Genomic DNA, 15801 nt, shown 5'->3' with positions numbered 1-15801 from the left:
TTATCTGCCACCACATCTAGAACAGTGCCTTACATTTATTTGCTAATTCAATAGTCAATAGATATTTTTGGATTGTGGTTTGATATTTGTGAGCCTCTCAGAAGACTGCATTATCAACTTTTTTACTTTTTATGGTTTGCAAATGTACCCCTAACACGTACGATAATTGTGGCATTTATGAAAAATTTACATATTTAATTGTACTGGCTCTCCGCAGCTAACAGTCCGAAGCAGCACTATTTTGTAGAAACATAGTGCAAGCCACATAATTTAAATTTTTCTAGTTGCCATGTTACAGAAATATTTGAGGTTAATATATTTTTAGCCTCATATTTCCAAAATATTTAACATGTAATCAAATTTTAAAAATTGAGATAGTTTATAATCTTGTTTTCATGCTAAGTCTTCAAAATCTGATATATATTTTACACTTACAACAGATTTCTATTTAAACTAGACACATGTCTAGTGCTTAGTAGCCAGATAATGGCTAGTGGCTACACTGTTGGACAGTGCAGGTCTAGAACTTTAGGACGGGCAGTAAGGCTCTTTGGACCTCAGTTTCCTATAAGGTAACATAGCTTTGATTTCATGCCATTGTCATTTTAGGTTATAATTCAAATAAAACTAATTGGTTTGGCTGGTTTTTGTCATGTTCATAAATTCATAAAATAGAAACCTTTTTGTATTAAGCATTGTACAAAGACATTTAATAGGCTCTTTCCATCCAATATAATCTCTATAGTTGAGGATGCAGGGGTTGAAATAGATCAATTTAATCTTGCTCAATGAAAAATTGCTAGTAGAAAGGGGCTGGTTTGAGAACCAGGCTGATTGTGAATATCCCAAATCCCCACTAGACATTCAAAACTTAATAAAAAGTTGGAAAAATTTTTTCAAGATCTGTGTGTGTGACTGGATACTAGAGTACCATAACATTAAAGAGAAAACATTTAATGAAATTTTATTTCATTAAATGATGTCTGTACCAACAGGAAAAAAATTTTCTTGGCTTTAGGTGTGGATTTAAAAAAATTTTAAGGCAGAGATGTTTCTCCTTTTCTGAGCATAAGAGTAATATGAAAACTTAAATTGCCTATTGTCTAGTAAGCTTATTCAAATTGCCTCTGCTAAGAAAATAATGGGAAAGAAGTCATAATTGGATGTTGTAAATAGGTCTAATTTGAACTGAACAGAAAACATTTGATCTTTAAAATGTCCTGGCTGTCGGTGAAAAGTTGAACAATAATTTCAGAATAGGCCTTTACAGAAGCAAAATTTTTAAATAGAAAAAAGACTGACAATATAACTTTTCAGATAAAGTATAATAAAGTAACATTGCATTATAAACTACTCAAGTCCACAGTAGGCACTTGACACATGTAGAGTAATTCAACATCAATCTTTGATTGGCACTTCAGTATAGCCCTAGAATGTTCAAATAAAGAAGGGTTATTAAAGATAATTCAAAGACACTAAAAGAAAAAAAAAGGCTGCAAAAGTGAAATTAATAAATGTTTAATTAAATTTGTACCTCAAAACATTTTTTAAAAGTACTAAGCTTTCCAATTATGTTACACAGTCATCTTCAATGATTTAATCAGAAATGGTACAGCATGAGTATATTTGTGATGTTAACTTAAACAATACCTAATGATCAGTGAAATGGATACTTTTATATACCACCAGAATTGGAGAACCATTCTAGGAAGAAAAATTTGACAGTATGTTATAGTCTTATCCTTTGATCCAACAATTGTATTGATGTTGATCCTAAAGAAATGATTAGAAATGTGGATAGATTTGTTTTCAAGGGTGGAAATAATTATAATGAAATTAAATAATTAGCATTAATAGAGGTACACTGACGGAAAATAATGCATCATGAAAGATCCATGTATTCGGAATAATATGAGAAAACATTAATGAAATTATACATACGCCATTTAAAAAAAAATCATTTCTGAACATGTCTGTCTCCTGGGCTTTGGAGGGGTAAGATCCTAGGGAGGAGAAATATGACAGGCAGGCATAAGCAAACCAGCTCTGGGGTTCCAGCAAGTTGCTGTCCGCCTCAGTAATCGAGCTGTAAAGTGGGAGAAACCATAGTGCCTACATCATGAGGTGAATGTGTGAAGGTTCAATGAAAGTGCTAAGCGCGCCGCCCAAATTTTATTTAAGATAATGTCTTCCTGCATCTCTCAGGGGAGCGGAGAATACATAAATTAAAATTTAGGAATGTGATTACGCTTAGTAAAGCAAAAGACTGCATAAGAGGTATTTAACCTAACCTGTCAACCCACCGCATCCAAGCACTTGGATTTTGGTTAGGCCCTGCAGGGCTGTCAAGAACTGAGGCTCGACCTCGTCCTGAGCGCGCAAAAGATGCTCCCTAGCAGGGGTTGCGGCCCGGTGGGTTTGACTCTTCCATAATTCCCTTCTCTCCTTTGGGCGTTCTGCAAAACTCAGACCTGTCCCCATTACCGCGCTGAGCCTACACAGTGAGGAGGGAGGCCTGGAAAGTGGCAGGGGGGACGACCACGCCCTCCATCCCTCGCATACAAAGACTACAGTCTCCAGCTGGCCCTGCGAGCTCGGGGTGTCCCGCAGATAGAGCCTTGCAGCTGCGGGGGCTGTAGTTTCCTTGTGTTGGGCCACAAACCTTCTCTCTCCCCTCCGCAATACAGGCGGTTGCTGGGTGCTAGGCTTTTCTCGGATTTCCGAAAAGGTGAGGGTGGGGAGGGGGATCACCTGCAGAGCAGGACCGTCCGTGGGAGGCCGCCGCGCGGCTCCAGCCGCGAAGGCGGAGCGGCGGAACGCGAGTTCTCGCGCGTGGTGATGACCTCTGGCACGTACTGCGGTCGTCCCCCTGGCCCACGGCCGCGCACGCGCGGCAGGAGCCTTGGGCGGGGCTTTGGGCGTCTGCAGCCGGCGGACAGTCCGCCAGTCCGCGGCTGAATCGGCCCGCGGGCTGGCAGGCGGAGATGCGGGAAGTTCATGGGGATCGTCTCGATCTCAGCCTCAGTTTGTAGCGCAGCTTCAGCCACACCGGCGGAGATGGTGCCCTGGGTGCGGGCGATGGGGGAGAAGCTGAAGCAGCGGCTGCGGCTGGACGTGGGACGCGAGATCTGCCGCCAGTACCCGCTGTTCTGCTTCCTGCTGCTCTGTCTCAGCGCCGCCTCCCTGCTCCTCAACAGGTAAAGTCGCAACGCGGAGCCAGCCGGGCGGCGGGCGGCTTCTTTCCAAAACCTGGGCCGCAGACAGGTGTAGCTTACCTTTGTGGATGCCGCCTGGGCTGCCCAGCTGCGGGATTTGGGGCAGGCTGCGAGGCCTCTGGGGAGAGTGGCCTCGGAGAGCTTGGCCCAACGCCGGGGCCCGGAAGTGCGGGGGAAAGGTCGGGTTCAAGTGCCCGCTTTCCTTAGGCCTCTTCTAAGCCAGCCGGCAGCGATTCTTACCTTTTCATCCATTTCTTAAAACTGGTCCTCCGTCTGAAAAAATGTTTTTCAGAGGAGTGAAGAAATCTTTATGTCCAGATCAATCTGAGACCGCACGGGGCGGTCCAGTCAGCTGACGGAGGAGGGTTCAAGGTCCTGTCGCAGCCTCCGCTTTAAGCAGACTCCCCTCGCTCTCACCGCGCGCACACGCACGGAAGCACACAGTCTGACAGCTGAAGCTGTCGCGCAGTGTTGTTGGTTAAACGGATGGTCAGAAAGATTTGTTGAACCGAACTTAGAAAGCAAATTAGTACCCTTCTCAACATCTCTATAGAATAGTCTTAAAGGGAAGACCGAAAGTTAAAACTGGTAAATTCAGTTGACGTTTTGAAATCCGAAGGTTCTGCCCCTGAAATAAACTTGTAGATTTCCTTCATTTTGCTTTTCTTTTTTTAAAGAAATGGTAGCGATTAAATAGGCAGTAGAGGAGAACTTTTCCTTTAAAATTATTTCTAGACTTGCTGTTGGTGGAAAGACGTTTGAGACAGTTGTCAGCGACAGCATCTCTACTGTGTTTTCTGTTTTGAACATGCAACCATCCTTACTCTTTATCTTGAAGTAGTTGATCTCCAAGGATTGGAACGGGAAAGCAGTCAGAAGGAATTTGGTAACTTAATTTTGCCCTAAGGTTAACGATTTCTTGTGACTGTTGAAGTTGGGTTTCTTCCCTAGCTGCTTTGCTTTCTTGTTAGTTGATTCTGGGCTTAGATAATATTAGGTTTAATAAATAGCGATTGGTATTTAACTGGAAAATGTGCTTTGATTGTGATGGAGTCTGTAGGAGTATGGAAGAAGTGGAATCCTTAACAGAGTGCAAACTAATTATTAAGTAATTACTTGCTTTTTGTCATCAGGAAGGTATTTCAAGCTAGACTAACAGGTTTAGTATGAAGGATGAAAACTTTATATGATTATTAAGTTTTGTCCAGGAATTTACCTATATCTCCTTTGGGAGTCGGGTCATTTTAGGTCTCCAAGGTAGGACAACCATGTAGGAGCAGGTTGAACTAGATTTCTGAGGTTGCCTACTTAAACATAGTGTTCATTGTTGTTAAGAATTCCTAGGATACTATCTGATTTGTATACCATATGATCTGTACCCTGAATTATGGAAAGAAAGAAGGAAATAACACTTGACTGTTATCTCTGAGTGGTTGGGTTTATGACTGAAATTGCATTTTTGCCTTTGTTACTGTTATGATCAGCAAAAGTGCTTTTATTTTTTGATTTTTTAATTTAATTTTATTTATTTTTTTAAAGGTTTTTTTATTGGGGAGTTGGGGTAGGGGACCAGCCAAGTTGTTGTTCTTCAATCTTCGTTGTGGAGGGCGCCATCTGCCATCCAGCTTCCCGGTGGCAGCTTGTGGCCTCTAAGCTCAAGGTGCTGTGTTACAATCTTAGTTGCGGGTGGGCAGAGCCACCAGCCCATGAGGGAGTCAAACCATCAGCCTTGTTGTTAAGAGCACACGATCTATCCATTGAGCCATCCGGGCCGCAGTTCAGCTCAAGGTGCCGAGTTCAGTCTTAGTTGCGGATGGGTGTAGCCCACCATTGAACAGGCAATCTTATTGTTACACCAGCTGAGCTATCCTGCCACAGCTCAGCTCAGGCGCAGCATTACTGGCCCATGTGGGAATTGAACCGGCGGCCTTGTTGCTCAGAGCTGGCGCTCTTAAGCCAACTCTTAACCAACTGAGCCACTTGACCGGCCCCAAAAGTGCTTTTAAACATTAGTCTTGACTGAAAGAAAGGTTAAGTACCCTTTTTCCAGGAAAAAGCTTTTGGAAGGTGCAGAACAGTGTATATAGTGCACTTTTCAGTGTATTGTATGCTTTCTTTAAATTATGTGTGTATTCACATGTACCTACAAACATGTATGCTATGTATGCTTAGACTATCTCTGGAAGATTGTTATACAAGAAAACATGTCCCATCTGGGGATGGAAAAGTGCTAGGCACATCTATTCAGAAATTTTAAAAATATGTATGTAATATATAAAAAACATTTGGGGCAAATAATGGAAATAGAAGAAATGGAAAGATATCCTCAATAAGTACCTTGAATAAATGATTTCTACACAGGCATTTCACCAGTTAATTTTTAGAAATAACTTTAAAAGAAATTTTCAGTTTAAAATCTTCGTTGGTTAGTATGAAGATTTGAAGCTTTCCCTCTATATAGTTAAACTTAGAATAATACCGTTTTGAAATTTTTTCTCTTATAGTTTTGAAGCTTTAACTCCTAAAGGTTTTTCAAGGTGTTATTTAGCATATACATTTTTCTTTCGATATGAATTAAGATTATGAATCTTATCTGTGGAACAATAAATGGATATAACCTTTGGACCATTATAAGTTATTTGTGGGAAGAGTAGAGTATATATTTCAAATTATTTATGATCTCACCTTTACGGTAGTGTTAAGACAGATTAGGAGCATAGTTACAATTATATAGATTTGTTTATTTGCCAGTCATAGTGTTGAGTATTTGAATGTTAGAATATGGAATATTTTAAGTTAATCCCAATAATAATGGTAATAGTAATAATAGCCAACACTTTGTGAGTGCTTTGTTTGACCCAGTTATTGTGTTAAGAGTTTTAATTTATTATTGAGGCATTTTATTGTTGTGGTTGAAAGTTTTTTTTTTAAAGATTTTTATTGGGGAATTGGGGGGTGGGGACAGTGCTAGGGAATTGGGGGAAGGGGAGCAGACAAGTTGCTATCCTTTTGGTCTTCAGTCTAGTTGTGGAGGACGTTGCTTCACTGGCCCAAGTTGGCACCATCATTGCGCTCTTCCTGGGTGAGGCACATCAGTCGCCAGCTTCTGGACGGCCGCTCACTGCGGCTGCTGGCTACACATGGCAGCCCATGGCAACCCACTGCCACAGGGGCTGTAGCCTACGCCTTCGCCGGCGACTCACAGCAGCCCAGCTCCAGGTTGAGCTGTTCAGCATCTTAGCTGTGGAGGGCAGTGTAACTGGCCCTCATATGTGGGATCTGAACCAGGGTCCTCTGGCGTCCCAAGCCAGTTCTTAACCATCGCGCAACTCGGCCGGCCCCATGGTTTAAAGTTTTGAACCTGAAGCTTGACTGTAAGAATTTGATTCTGACTCCTCCATTTACTGATTATGTGACTTTGGATAAGTGACATAACTTTTATCTGTTACAGTCCCCTCATCTGTAAAATGAAGATAATACCAGTACCTACATTATATGATAATCTTGATGATTAAGTGGGTTAATACATGGGAAGTGCTTAGAATTGTGCTGAATACATAGAATGTGCTCTCATTAAATGTTAGCAGTTACTTTGTCTCATATGTCCTCACAACACTGTAAGATAGGTACTATTATTAGCCTCAGTTTTTTTTTTTTTACATATAACTTACAGAAAAGTGCATAATACATCATTTATTGATTAGCTCTGGATTTTTATTTTTTCATTTTTACTTTTTATAAAGTTCTTTTTGGGAAATTGGGGAAGGGGAACAGCATTGGGGAATCAGGGAAGGGGAACAGATAAGTTGCTGTCCTTTTGTCCTTCAGTCTAGTTGTGGAGGACGTCGCTTCACTGGCCCATGTTGGTATTATCATTGCGCTCTTCTCGGGTGAGGCAGCCGCTCGCCGGCCATTGGATGGCCCCTCACGGTGGCTCACGGCAGCTCATGGTAGCTCATGCCGGCTGCCGGCCAGCTCCACTGCAGCCTATGCCATCGCCGGCGACTCACGGCAGCACAGCTCCAGGTCGAGCTGTTGTTCACCATCTTAGCTGTCGAGGGCGCAGCGTCACTGGCCCTCATGTGGGATCCGAACTGGCGACCCTGCTGCTCAGAGCTTGCACTCCCAAGCCAACTCTCAACCAACGTGCCACTTAGCTGGCCCGTCATTAATCATTTTCTAAGCATTATTGATTCATGTAAATTGTAAAGAAGTCAGAAAATATAGACAAATATAAAGATGTTAAAAATCATTCGTAAATTACTATTAAGATATGACTACTGTTAACATTCTAATCACTTTTACCTGCAGTTTATAATTTTATTGTATAAATTGAGATTGATCTGTATATATAGCTTTCTTCTATATATGGTGCCTGCTTTTTAATGTGTTTTATTGTTATATATATTTAAATTACCATAAGTGTCTTACATACACTTAATTTAGTATGTGACAAGCTTTTAGCACTTTTATGAACTTCTTTAGTCATCACACCAACCCTATGAGTTATGAATTACTATTACCTCATTTTTATAGAGGACCAAGCAAGAGGCAGAGAGGTTATCTGCATTTTGTCAAAGCTAGGATTTGAATCCAGACAATTATACTCTAGAATGTCATGTTTTGTTTCCAAATTTCATGGGACTTTCATTCTATGTTCTGTTTCTTTTGTCTATTTTTCTCTTCCTATAACAGTACCAGATTTTTAAAAACACTAGTGTTACAGTTTTGTATGTTTTTATATTTGCTAGGACAAATTCTCCCTCTTGGCCCATCTTTTCCAAAGTTGGTGCAGCTTTTCCTGAACCTTTATTTTCCCTCTGCATTTTCAAATAATATGTCAGATTTCTCACAAGATTGAACTGGAGTTTTGATTGTGATTTCTGTTTTGTTTATATATTGTCATATAACAAACCATCCCCAAATTTTAGTAGTTTAAGGCAACAAGAACATTTAATTTGTTCACGGAAATGTTGGTTTGTTCATTCACAAGTGTGACAGTTGATGCCAGTTGTTGGCTGTCATCTTAGCTGGACTTTTGGCCAGAACATATAAATATGGCCTTTGCATGTGGCTTTTTCCCCCAACGTGGTGCTGGGTTATAAAGGTGAGCATCCTGAGAAAGAGAGCCTATTGGAAGCCATGTCTTTTTTATGGCATAGTCTTGGAAGTTAGGCAGCTTTACTTCTGCCACATGCTGTTGGTTAGAAGTGAGTTATTAAGGCTAACCCCCATTCAGGAGGTGGTGGAGGGAAGGAAATTAGGCTCCTGCTTTGATGTGAAAAGTGTCAAAGAATTTGCAACCGTATTTAATACCACTGCAGTTTTATTTAATTTGTAAATTAATCTGGGTAGCATTGATACCATTACTATATTTAATGGTTTCATCCATGAACATACATATGTCTCCATTTATTTCTATTATGTCCTTTTAATGTTTTTTTCATTAAAAAACTTTATGTGGGGAAAATTTCAAATACATAGAAAATAAAAATAGAATAATATAATAAAACTTGTAAGTACCTATCCCCTAGCTTTAGAAATTATCAGATCAGAGTCAAATATCCCTCTTCCCCCAATTATTTTGAAGGAAATCCCACATGACATGTCTTATCTATAAACATTAGATATCTCTAATAGATGTGTTTTTTTCATGCATAACCACAATACTATTTCATATTTAAAAACAGCTAAATTTCTTAACATCATCAAATATCCATTCAGTATTCAGATTTCCCTGAATTTGTTAGAACTCTCCCCTCAACATTTTATGATGGAAAAATTTTAAACATATAGCAATGTTGAAATTTATAGTAGATGGCCAATTATGTACTGCCTAGATTTTACCATTAATATTTTACTGTATTTACACATGCTTTATCATGTGTCTGTCCACTACTCCGTCCACAATGTATCTTATTTATGAACAGGTTTTTAAGATAGGTAAATTAAGATCCAAATATAATTTTTTAATCTAAAAGTTGCCTGCCCCCACCTCCCTTTTTTTTTTAACCTTGCAATTTATTTGTTAAAGAAACTGGGCCATTTGTCTGTAGAGTTTTCCACAGTCTACCTTTTGCTGATTGCATCCCTGTAGTGATTTTGGACATGTTCCCTTTGGGTTTCCTGTAAACGAGTAGTTAGGTCAAGAGGCTTCATTGTTTTGATTTTTTTTCTCCTTTAGTCCATGATGGTGTAGATTTAAAGATAATGATCTATTAAAAATGCCTTATGATGTATTATTATTTATTTTATGCTATACTGCTAGTTTTAGTGCTTCATATCTATATTCATAAGTAAAATAGACCTAATGATTTTCTTATATTGTCTTCATCTGATTTGGGTATTAAAATTATATTAGTCCTTTTAAATTAGCAATCTTTCTCATTTTTCTTTCCCAAAGCAATCTGTGTAAGATAGGGATTATCTGTTTCATGAAAGTTTATTAAAACCATTTGGGCCAGGGGTCTTTTTGTGCAGCCAGGTCTCTGATTACTGTTTTAATTCCTTTAATGATAATTGGACTATTCAAGTTATCTGGTTCTTCACTTACTAATTTCTAGCATTTTTGTCTTTTTAAGAAAATTTATGTCATATAGGTTATCTGATTTATGAAACATGTAGTTGTTTATAGTCTTACTCTTCATTTTTGTTATAGCTATGCTGATTTCTTTTTCATTCTGTATTTTGATCTGTCTTGCTAAAACTTTTTTTAATTGACTTTTGATTTTGAAAATTTCTAAGCATACGTAGAAAAAAGAAAGGGAACTCCAAACATCCATAAGTCAGCTTCAACAACCATCAGTATTTTACATATTTTAAAAAAACTAACTTCCTCCTTTTCAAAAATCACTTCTACACAAAACCATAACCTTACAGAATTAACAATTGGCTAACATCATATTATAACCAGTCTATAATCAAATGTTTCTAATTGTGTAAAAAAAATTTGTAGCACATTTGTTCTAAACGGGCTCTAAACTAGGTCCACTCACTGTATTTGATTGGTACGTCTCTTAAGTTTTTGTAAATCTTTGCTAATCTAGAACAAGAGTTGGCAAACTTTTTCTGTAGTGTCAGATAGTAAATATTTTAGGTTTTGTGGCCTACATAAGGCCTCCGCCCCATGTTCTTATTTATTTATTTTTCCAATCTTCATTTTTTTAAGGTTTTCATTAAAAAATATAACTAACATACAATATTGTGAATTTCACGGGTACACCATAATTATTCAACATTTATATACCTAAAGAAATGATCAGCATGATAAGTCCAGCAACCATTTGACACCGTCCCATGTTATCACAATATTATTGACTATATTCCCTATGCAGCACCTTACATCCCCATGACTTACTTGTTTCATACCTGGAAATTTGAATTCCTTCACCTTTCCCCCGTCCCCCCTTTAAAATAATTTTAAAATTATAGTTGATATTCAATATTATTTTATATTAATTTCAGATGTATAGCATAGAGGTTAGACATTTGTATGATTTAAGGAGTGATCCTCCTGACTAGCCTAGTACTCACCTGGCACTATACATAGTTATTACTGCATTGTTGATTATATTCCCTGTGCTTTACTTTACATCCCCATGACTATTCTGTAACTACCAATTTGTATTTCTTAATCCCTTCACCTTTTTCACCCAGTCCCCCAACCTCCCTCCCATCTACAACCCCAATAAATCTAGTACTCATCTGACACCATACATAGTTATTACAATATTATTGACTATATTCCTTATGCTATGCCTTACATCCCCCATGATTACTTTGTAACAACCAATTTGTGCTTCTTAATCCCTTCCCTTTTTTCATCCATCCCTCTAACCCCCCTCCCTTCTGGCAACCATCAAAATGTTCTCTGTATGTATGTGTTTGTTTTTGTTTTGTTCATTTGTTTATTTTGTTCTTTAGATTCCACATATAAATGAAATCACATTATATCTGCTTTTCTCTGTCTGAAATACTTCACTCAGCATAATACCCTTTAGGTCCATCCTTGCTGCCACAGCGGGCAAGAACCCATTCCCTTCCATGGCTGAGCAATATTCCATTGTATATATGTACCACCTCTTCTCTATCCATTCATCCGTCGACGAAACCCAGGCTGTTGCCACATCTTGGCCATTGTAAACAGAGCTACAGTGAACATATGGATACATGTGTCCCCTTGAAATAGCACTTTGGGTTTCTCAGTTAAATACCCAAAAGTGGGATTACTGGGTCCTTCTTTGTCTTTTGTTATAGCCTTTGTTTTAAACACTGTTCGGTCTAGTATATGTATTGCTACCCCAGTTTTTTTCTTTCGTTTCCATTTTTATGAAATATCCTTTTCCATCCCTTTACGTTTACTCTATGTCTTTCAATCTTAAGTGAGTTTCTTGTAGGCAGCATATGTAAGGGTTTTGTTTTCTTATCCATTCAGCCCTCCATGTCTTTTTATTGGAGCATTTAATACATTTACATTGAAAGTAATTGTTGATAGATATGTAGCTATTGACATTTTTAAAATAATTTTGATTTTTTTCCCCCCCTATCTTAAGTCCCTCTAACATTCCTTGTAATACTGGTTTGGTGGTGATGAACTCTTTTAGCTTTTTCTTGTCTGGGAAGCTCTTTATCTGTCCTTCAATTCTAAATGATAGCCTTTCTGGGTAGAGTAATCTTGGTTGTAGATCATTACTTTTCATCACTTTGAATATTTCATGCCAGTCCCTTCTGGCCTGCAAATTTTCTGTTGAGAAATCAGCTGACAATCTTATGGGAGCTCTCTTATAAGTAATTAGTTGCCTTTCTCTTGCTGCTTTTAGGATTCTCTCTTTGTCTTAATCTTTGCTATTTTAATTATAATGTGTCTTTGTGTGGGCCTGTTTGGGTTTATCTTGTTTGGGACTCTGCACTTCCTGGGCTTGTATGTCTATTTCATTTGCCAGGTTAGGAAACTGTTCAGTCATTATTTCTTCAAATAGGTTCTCAATCTCTTGCTTTCTCTCTTCTTCTGGTACCCTGATGATGTGAATGTTGTTATTCTTGATGTTGTCCTAGAGGTCTCTTAAACTATCCTCGTTTTTAAAAATTTATTATTATTATTATTGTTATTATTATTATTTTGCTGTTCCGATTGGGTGTTTTATGCTACCTTGTCTTCCAAATGGCTGATTCTATCCTCTGCTTTATCTAGTCTGTTGGTGATCCCTTCTAGTGCATTCTTTTTCTTTTTCTTAAAATTTTGTTGACATTTTCATTAAGTTCCTTGAGCATCCTTATAATCAGTGTTTTGAACTCTGTCTCTTGTAGGTTGCTTGCCTCCATTTCATTTAGTTGTTTTTCTGGAGTTTTTTCCTGTTCTTTCATTTGGGATGTATTTCTTTGTTTCCTCATTTTGGCTGCGTCTTTGTATTTATTTCTATGTATTAGGTAGATCTGCTACATCTCCCATTCTTGGCTGGATGGCCTTATGTAGTAGGTGCCCTGTGGGACCTAGTGACTCGTCTCCCCAGTCCCCTGTGCTGGGTGCTCCAGGAATGTCCCTAGTGTGGGTTGTGTGTGCCCTCCTCTTATAGTTGAGCCTTGATTGCTATTGGCATGTCAGTGGGTGGATTGACTTTCAGGCTGACTGGCTGTAGGATTTGGCCACTTTCACAGCCTATGGGCTGCTGTGTGTGGAGGCTTACTCCACTGAGCGGGATTCACCCCAGTGGGCTCTGGTGCTTGTTAAGACCTCTTTTTGTGTTGCTTGTGGGGCTAATTGAGTGGTGCTCTGCTGTGGTCTGAAGCCAACCAACCTCCAAGTGTGTTGGTTCTGGGGCATCTTGGGATGGGCTCTGGTGTAGGCCCAGGTCACCCTCTGCCTGTGTCTGGCTGGGGACTGCCTGGTAGGAGCTACAGAGCAGTGCGTGGTTTTTCGTTGCCTGTGCTAAACCTGGAGGCTTGTGGGAGAGGCCATGCTGTGAACCAAGGATGGCTGCCACCAGTACTGGGCCTGGGGTAGCTCCACAAAAAGCCAGGACACCCCGAGGCCTGCTGCCACATGCCAGCTCCCATAAGATTTAGACACTGATAAGGCCTCGTGTGGTATGTGAGTTGATTAAGGCAGGGTCTCAGGGAGTTACCAGAGTGGGACAAGTTGTGGTCACCAGGTTAATGTAGATTCTGGTTTGGTGCCAGTGCTGAGTCTAGAGCTACTCAGCAGAAGTTTCAGAACACACTGAGGCCAGTCACTGCCCTCCCGGGACCTGCGGACCCCCAATAGTTGTCCAAAAGAGTGCAATGCTGTGAGGCTAGCTGCTGGCTGAGAATGTGCTGCTGGCATTGGGGAAGTTGGGTGTGGTGGGGTCCCCGGGAGTCAACAGGGTGAAGAGAACGGAGCTCACTGGACCAATTCAAATTCAGATTTGGTCATGGGTGTGCGGGGAGGGCTCAACACAGGAAAGATGGCATCCACCTGCTGGTTGCATGGGAGAAGAACCCCATACAGGGAAAATGGCAACTCTTTAGTCCTCGCCTGAAAGCCACGCAACTCAGCCTCACCCTGTATGTGTCCAGTGCCCCACATCTCCCACTCACTGTCCCTCTGCTAGAGCTCAGGGTGAGTGTCTGCTAGTGAGTAGTCTGTGTGCAGGCCCTTTAAGAGGATGCCTGGTTTTCCTGTAGCTTTCCTTCTGGGCCGATCAGACTCCCCCCTGTTTTTCACAGCCAGATGTTGTAGGGGCTTCTTTTCCCAGCACCAGTACGTTGGGCTGGGGAGCCTGTTGTGGGGCTGGGGTTTCTTGCTCCTCTGAGGGGAAGTTCCACAGCTGAGATATCCCTCCTGATTCTCAACTGCCATGTGGAGGTGTGGAGTCAGTCCATTCTGCATCTCTGCCCCTCTACCAGTCTCCACGTGGCTTCTTATTTATATTCTTAGTTATAAAACTTCTGTTCAGCTAGACTTCAGATTGTTCTCCCAATTGATTGTTCTATAATTTAGTTGTAATATTAATGTGTTTACAGGAGAAGGCAAGCACATTGTTTATCTACTCTGCCATCTTGGATTCTCCCCTCCCCCCGTATTCTTTTTTAAAAGAACCCTTTTAAAATGTAAAATCCTTTCTTAGCTTGAAGGCTGTACCAAAGCAGGTGGCATCAGATTCATAAGCCATAATTTGTCAACCCCGATCTGGGGCATTTCTCCTCACCTGCTTTTTTTTCCCCCCTTTGCCACTGACTTGTTGAAACTGTGTCATTTGTTCATGCTCTCAGTTTTGCTGATGGTTTCCTCTTGGTATCTTGTTTTTTTTTTATACTCACAATTATATTTTTTGTATATAGGGAGTTAGATCTATAGGCTAAATTAGAGTTTTGGGGGGGATACAAGAATACTTTAGTGATGATGTGTATATTCTGTTATATATCACATCAGAGGATAACACCACATAAGAGGCAGTAGCCTCACTTTTTGTGGATTCAGGCAGTGATAGCTGATACCTTGCAGGTAAGTTTCAAACTTTCAACAAACCAAAACTTTCTCTTTGTTTTACCACTTATTTATTCCCTGAGTCAGTTATTTCATTATAGGTTGCAACATGATGATTTTCTCATGCTTTCATTCCTTCTGTAGTTTTAAATTTGAATTCTTTCTTTAAAAAAATACAATTGCTTTATTCCATGCAGTAGGTATATTTAATTACAATGAAGTGCAGCTCAAGTTGGAAAAGTAGGATAACTGCTTACTCTTTTCTCTTCTTTACCTGCGTCTAGTGTAATTGGTGACCTACTAACTTCCAGTAGGATGCAGTTAAAGGTTTGCTTATTTTATGAATTTTTTCAAAGAACCAACGTATATTTTATTATCCCCTGCCATTGTTGTCAACTTTATTGGTTTATGTTTTTCTCTTTACTGTTTTCTTTCTTTTTGTGTTTTTGAATTTGCTGGTTCCCCCACCCCCCAACTTTCTGAATGCTTAGCTTGTTAGTTTTCACCATTTCTTTGTCCCTGATTAATGCAGGGTTTCCCAATCTCAGCACTATTGATAATTTGGGTCAGATAATTCTTTGTTATGGGGGCCTGTCCTGTGCATTGTAGGATATTTAGCAGCAGCCTTAGCCTCTAGCCACTTTATGTCAGTAGTGCATTGCCACATTCCCCCTCCCCACATTTGTGACAATCAAAAATGTCTTCATATACTGCCCAGTGTTCCCTGGGGGAGTGAAATCACCCTTGGTTGAGAACCACAAGGTTAATGCACTTAAAGCTATAGGTTTTCTTCTTACATAATGCTTTAGTTATTGCTTGTCCTAGTTGTAATTCACAGCTGTTTCATGTAGTGTTTATTGTCATTCAGTCTAAATATAGGTCTACAATTCCTAATCTGTAATTCTGAAATCAAAATGCCCCGAAGAAGTAACTTTGTCCCTAAGTTTGGCACCAGTTACATTTGATGACAAAACCTGATCTGAACAGACATCAAACTATTCAAAGTGTTTATTTCTGACTTCTTTTTTTTTTTTAAAGATTTTATTGGGGAATCGGGGAAGGGGAACAGACAAGTTGCTGTCCTTTTGTTCTTCAGTCTAGTTGTGGAGGACATCGCTTCAC

The 15801-nt window shown here is 39.7% G+C and overlaps 1 protein-coding gene across 5 annotated transcripts in view; it reads left to right on the top strand.

Annotated features, from left to right (window-relative positions):
* The first annotated feature begins 2905 nt into the window (after positions 1 to 2905).
* The window catches only part of SNX14 (sorting nexin 14), an 82588-nt gene continuing 69692 nt past the window's right edge, over positions 2906 to 15801 (top strand). For all 5 annotated transcript variants that reach the window (XM_019652478.1, XM_019652479.1, XM_019652477.1 and 2 more), the window contains exon 1: positions 2906 to 3197. In XM_019652478.1, the coding sequence (XP_019508023.1) occupies positions 2998 to 3197 (200 nt within the window). In that variant the 5' untranslated portion in view covers positions 2906 to 2997. The remainder of the gene's footprint in view (positions 3198 to 15801) is intronic.

This window comes from Hipposideros armiger, unplaced genomic scaffold (genome assembly GCF_001890085.2).
Source record: "Hipposideros armiger isolate ML-2016 unplaced genomic scaffold, ASM189008v1 scaffold_180, whole genome shotgun sequence".
Taxonomy (NCBI): Eukaryota; Metazoa; Chordata; class Mammalia; order Chiroptera; family Hipposideridae; genus Hipposideros; species Hipposideros armiger.
Note: the sequence above shows the minus strand (reverse complement) of the source record. Positions and strands in the feature narration are given on the sequence as shown.